Source organism: Branchiostoma belcheri, unplaced genomic scaffold (assembly GCF_001625305.1).
Source record: "Branchiostoma belcheri isolate BF01 breed outbred unplaced genomic scaffold, Haploidv18h27 scaffold19, whole genome shotgun sequence".
NCBI lineage: Eukaryota > Metazoa > Chordata > Leptocardii > Amphioxiformes > Branchiostomatidae > Branchiostoma > Branchiostoma belcheri.
The window spans coordinates 972,440-978,929 of NW_017803379.1; the positions used below are offsets into that span (position 1 = coordinate 972,440).

At 42.9% G+C, this 6,490-nt stretch overlaps 1 protein-coding gene across 1 annotated transcript in view; it reads left to right on the plus strand.

Moving 5' to 3' along the window:
* Nucleotides 1–904: 904 nt before the first annotated feature.
* Nucleotides 905–6,490, plus strand: part of LOC109467744 (relaxin receptor 1-like) — a 14,885-nt gene continuing 9,299 nt past the window's right edge. The window contains exons 1-2 of the mRNA XM_019765795.1: nucleotides 905–1,017; nucleotides 6,069–6,179. Of these exons, the coding sequence (XP_019621354.1) occupies nucleotides 942–1,017; nucleotides 6,069–6,179 (187 nt within the window). The 5' untranslated portion in view covers nucleotides 905–941. The remainder of the gene's footprint in view (nucleotides 1,018–6,068; nucleotides 6,180–6,490) is intronic.

Below are 6,490 nucleotides of genomic sequence, written 5' to 3' on the forward strand. Positions count from 1 at the left end.
AAGCTCAGCAGTCACCTTCTGTTAAGATTACAATGTTTGAGTTCATCTTTATCCAAACATCAAAGAGCAAACTGTTTTATGGAAAGGGTAGCGCTTACTTGTCTCTTTCTCTGAGATATGATATTTAGCTGACGCATTCGTTGAAAATCCTTATCATTTGTGACCAGGTGGTGTATAAGACTTTTATCCACACCCCCTTGCCATGGGGTAGGCTTTAAGTCGTTTTACAACAGTGGCTGGGTGGGATTATAGCTTGCGGGGCATGGCGTAAGTGTGATGCTTTACTAGAGTTAGGGTGAGCGTAAGCACATACCACAGTAACCACATGCGGTTAGGGATTTGTGAGATTCTTGTTTTGTACGTAACATTCGCTTGTTACGGAACGCCCTTCTGATACAATCACATTTACAAGCGACTGAAGCGTGACTTCCTGTCTGATCACTAAGACTGGAGATGATCAAATAAACCAATAACCCAATTAGACGGCACGGTGCGAGTGATCACGACATGCACTGAAGGGATCGACCAAAGGAGCAGATTGGGTGGACTCATTGGGGCAAAAAAATACTAGTAGATTTCTAAATTAGATTTCTAGAGTACATGATGGAACGTCTGTCTCCAATAAATCGTTCCAAAACTTCTAAGTTCTCTCTCTTAGAATTGGCTAGGCTTTAGAGTGTCCATCGTTCACGAGCGGCAAGAATCAGCCGTGAACTTGGTGTCTGGCCTGTCCGACTGAGATAGACAAATCTCATTACTCCATCATGCCGTAACATCTCCAATCAATTTCTTTTATTACTTCCGTTACTGATGATACATGCGTGTGAAGCTATTGATTTTCGATGTGACAGATCAGTGTTTAATGTGCTGTGGAATCTGTCATTTCACACAGAGAGAAGCGCCAGTGACTGTAGGAGAGACACGGGCTGCAGCTGACCAGAATGTGGTTCTTGCTCCTGGTGGTCGCTGCGTGCTGCTCGCACCTCGTCATCTACTCTTCGGGGGCGCCTAAAATCAGTAAGTTTTTTTGGCATCGACAAACTGTATGTGGATTGTGAGGCAAGTTTAAACTGTTATTTTCAACACAAATAAACTGGATGAATTATTAAGTTAAGCGATTATTCTACAGGGAAAAGTAGAGACAATCCTGATAGTCGCATGATATCCTATAATGATCAAAAGACCACCATATAGTACACTGCAATATAATGCTGCATATAGTTATACTTGGTCTACGTTAACATTTCGATATAGTTTCTGAATTACCTTTACATTGTTGTTAAGTCAACTTTGATACAAGTAAGAACTGGCAAAAATAATGACCTGACTAATTGAAAGCGAAGGTGATTTAAGTACGCAGTCTTCGGTGATGACATTTAAGAAATTGATCACCAGACTGCAAGGACAACCCCACGTTTTCTGGAAGACGCATCACTTAAGTTATCAGCCGAAATAGGCCAGTTTATTCGCATGTTTGTGCGTCTTATTCCTACAAGGATAATTAAGCTAAGAATAGTTACACCATTTATGTCACGGACATGGTTTGGATCAGTCATCTGCTCTTGATAGAGTGTTACATTATTCTTTATTTTTACATCTCCCTACCAACGCTGTCTACTTTCTCAAAAAAGATCGATAACAGAGGGGGGCTAGACTCACTGAAGGGTCCACCTTTAAACTTTTGATTCCCGCGCGTAGACTCTGCATCTGCCGATAAAAAGCCTTTAAAAGGTCTGGGTTCGGGGTCCAAAACCCCGTCTATTTCTCATACCGCTTACTGACAATGGGTGTCCGTCCTAGGCACTTCGTTCGATGTCACCAATTATCCGCTACAGTTCGTTAGTTCTAGCCTTTCGACTCAACCATATATGGAAGTTACACTTGACTTTTTTCCTGGAATTCGTTGTTTTCCATGAATCGCCTTAAGTATCATTCTAATGGTGACTACGGCGGCAGTAGAGGCAATGAAGGTTATGGAGAGTCATACGGCATTCTTGCAGGCCATATGTCACACAAACACATTCGCTTTGAAAAGCCGCGTCTCCGGTCAACGCTGTGGGCTTTGAAGTCCCATCGGTAACCGGATTTATGACTCCGACCCTTGTGTTTGTTGCTGAAGTAATCTGGTTGGAGATAAAAAGGCTCTGGCAGGTGATGGAGATTATCTAACAAGACTAACAGTTCACTCCTGGTTGCCAGTTCGAAGTTTAAGCTCCTTCCGGACTAATTAATGTACATGCCATGTCTCATGCTGTACTTAACAAAGGCAGACTTACATGTGCACATACGCGCTACGAGCTACAAACGAACGGACCAACAAACAAACAAACAAACAAACAAACAAACAAGCCAAGCGTTTGTGTTATGTTGTGGCGGCCGTGGAGAAAAATACATAATGCGTTGATACCATAGCCACATAGGTGTGTTGCGCATAAAGGCGGTTTACCGGTTATGTGAAACAAACAAACAAAACGTGCCGTAACATGCGTACAAACATGCACAAAGCAAAAGCGTGGAAATACAATACAAAAAACTAGAAATATCAATATTGACCAACGTGCTGCTAGCCATCCTTTCATTGGTTGAACTGCTACTTTCATGCGGAGCCAGGAAAATTCTATTTGAAAGGTCATTCAATTTTGTATCAACTGATAGAAAGTTGATAACATTTTCTCCAGTGCGCCATTTAGAAAACAAAATTCATCATACAACGTTTACTGTAAATCTTCATTTGTCATGTCATAACATCATTTCCCAGGAGCGCACTGAGCGTCTTAGTTTATAATTTTTTCCTTGAAGGCATCTTAGTTACGAGTCATTATGACGAGAGAAACATTAGGCAGAATTTTTGGAGCAGCCGTTTGGGGGTCATTAAGAGCTGAATCCATCCGTTATCAGAACTTTATGGCGCCTGAAAGGGAGGAGTGTCGTCCCCGGTTGTGATTAAACCCCGCCCGGTGGAAGTGGCAAGCCTACCTGCGACATTTGATTGAAAGGTTACAGGGAATCAACCGCAAATACGCCAGAACTGCTGGAAGGAATGACAGTTTCTTACAACACCAGCTTTCGGTGAAACTTAGTGGTGATTGAGGCACACTTTAAGTTTTTCGTCGCTAAAGTAAAGAACACACTGTTAGATATTGAATAAAGGGACATGTACTAATTGTACGTGTCTCTACTGTGACATGATTAAGTGATGCTAAAAAAATTATACTAAATGCTTTTTGCAACACATTTGTATCGACAATAAAAAAGCAATAACGACATCAAGTAACAAAGTATTTGTCAAAGTTGTTCGACATGGCAGTTTTTAGTGTTACAGAGATGACAACGAAGAACGTTGAAACTTCTAAACTTTTTGAAAAGATACATCTGAGACTACTTCTCACGGTACAGGGAACGGCGCGGCAATCGTGGTGACATGTCGAGTAAATGTACTTCACAAACGTTAGGGATTTACTAACAACTAGACGTGTAAATGTTTTCTCTCAGCTTTGCGTCGTAGACAATGCTCTGAAGAGATTTCTCGCTATACAAACTAAACAGATCAGACATGTTTGCCCATCCTCCTGCTCCCTGTTTGGCTTACTCTTAAGTTAACGCGGGATTAAGGCGTTATCAGTGACACAACTGGATAATTCCTTTTGTCACGAGGTGAACTTGTTTCTCAGAAGGCCTACAGAAGAGATTTACCCGTTCCCTCGGCGCCTGCTGGCTCATTTGTTCTGGGACGATTCCTGACCCTGACCAGATCCGCCGCGCTTCCGTCATAACGCGCCCTGTTGTTGTTGCAAATTTCACGGCAGAGTGGTTTTCCCTCAGAGGAAAGGATATCTGTCATAAATACAGAAATCATCCTGCTCTGTGCCTGGTCCGTGGGACGGGGAAAACACAGACTGAGAAACGTACGTCAACTAAAGTGAATTACACGACAAAAGTAACTAAACTAAGCTAAGCTAAGCTAACTAAACTAAACCTATAAAAGAGAATGGTCGACCATGAGTTTTCGTTAGTACATGTAGCACAAACCACAAAAGGACAAGGTGGCGTTACACTCACAAGAAAAACTTGTATTATAATGATACACACACGCGTAAAGGCGCAGCCACATTTCCCAAACCGTGGCCCGGCCGGGTAGTCGTATGGAACGAAAATTATAAGACAGCAAAGCCCAAAAAAGTTTAGAAAATTAACCACGAGCACTATTTGTGTATACTCTTAATACAAATTGTTTATTTTTCGTCCACGGAAACAACCCGGCCGGGCCCCTGCATCAATAACACTGGTTTGTAAAGCGCGCCCCTTCCCATTACCCAATTGTTACTCCCTAGTAACTAGTATATACGATATAGGCATATAATATGATGAGAAAAAAATGAAGAGTTAGACTTGTTTATCTGACTATTTTACGGACATGTACATCCGAAGGAGAAATTGATCAGGCCCTGCAGGATACAGCATTAGCTGTCTTTATGGGAGTCCTAAACCAAAGCATTATCCGATCAGCCATGTGGTATATATATATAGATGGTAGCATATGGGCACAGGAAAGCCTATCCAATTTTTCCTAATTTCAACAACACCTGTGCGCTGTTCAGGACCCATCTGTCTCAATGTTAGACCCGGAGCCGTGTCGGACTGATGATGACTAGCCCCGGCTGGTACGTGTGCCGTGTGTATCGGGAGGAACCCGCTAATTGAACGGGTTCGTCCTTAGGGTCACCGGGAATGCCGATATAAATCTTAGTGCCCGACTACGTACGTGTTGTGGTGGTGCGCCAATGATAGGTCAACATCAGTGGAGTTTAGAAATAGGGAAATGCTAAAGAAAAACATGTGACACCAGCGAGGAAAGTGAGTCTGCAGACAGGTTAATGGAGCCAGCAGACATACATGTACCATATTAGATAACCGCATCGAACAGTTCCCTTTCATATGGCATATCCCTGCAAGTTGGGAAAGAAGAATAGGACAAGGACAGGTAGACTAGGAATGCCGCAAAAGGTCAATTGTTCCATGTAGGAACTTTCATATTTGTAGAAAGTCCAGATAAATTCAGTTTATTAATGATAATAACAATACACATTCTGACTTGATTTGGTTAGGCGAGAGAGCAGCTGCAGCAACCCCTCTCTGAATTCCTTCACAATCTTGCTACTGAAACAGGAACAGCGCAGGCTGTCCTAGGTGACATTGGGCACGAAAAAGGACACACAAAAGAATCATCCAACCATTAATCAACTTGACTTTGTCCGGAAAGAAAAGCAAGAAATTGTAAGTGGATCTAAGTATAGAGAACCAGTAAGCCCATGAACAAGCGTCTTACTTCGGAAACCACTCCGAGCTCCGATGTACTAATCTGTGAGAGTGCTCGGAGCCATCAGATGGCAGCTCCACAGATGAGATCCAGACTCAGAGTCTCCTGGCGGGGCTGGTCGGGTCTACCCTGACGTTCTCATCGATTTACTGCTAATCACACAGCAGAGCGGAGACGGGGAACAGCGACTCCACAAGGACACCCAGGCGACACGCTCTCGGAGCCGGGCGGCGCAGCGCAGTCTCTAAACGCGCGTGTTGTTTCCACTTTTATCGGCACGATATGCCTCTGGTCCTCACAGCGGTAGCGGGAGTAGGTCCTCTCGGCGCAAAACTGGTAAAGTTAAGTGTTAGGGTCGAAAGGTGAAGGAAATAGAAAACGTGTTGTTATAGATATTCTTTGAAAGAAAAATCGGGTCTGAAATATCAAACTTCGTCCGTACAATTCCGTGTTAAAATTTACACACACAAATCATATCACCCAATGTGATTTTCACTAAATAAACAGATTTATAGATTGATTTCCATTTTCAAAAAAGTGAAGGAAAGAGAGGACGTGTTGTCATGAATACATGTATCATCCTGATATGATTTACCGGTATGTGCTTTTAAGTTCAACATGGAATTGTACTGACGAAGTCTGATATTACATACTCAAGTTTCTTTTGAAGGATATTTGTGAGGACACGTTCTCTCTTAAGTTTCCATTTTAAATAATATAGATTGATTTCCAACGTTTTGTAAAACCTTAGATGAAGACCCCTGTTTTCCCTGCGGGAACCTGACGGAGTGCGTCCCGCGGAGTCAACACTGCGACAACAGAACGGACTGTAGTAACGGGGCAGATGAAGAGAACTGTCACGGTGAGTATATAGTAGAGGGGATTTATTCCTCAAGCTAACCGACATCTCGCACACGCCATCGTCCCTCAGTAAGACATCTGGTGCCGCATAGTTGAAGTTTAGAACTTTTATTCAGACTGTTACACAACCGGTTTCGCCTGTGGCGAGATTTAACCTCACCTTTCCTTCTGTGTGGACGTGGTCAAGAATAAAAAAGAATGCTTTCAACACAAAACACACACACACACACACACACACACACACACACACACACACACACACACACACACACACACACACACACACACACACACACACACACAACAACAAAC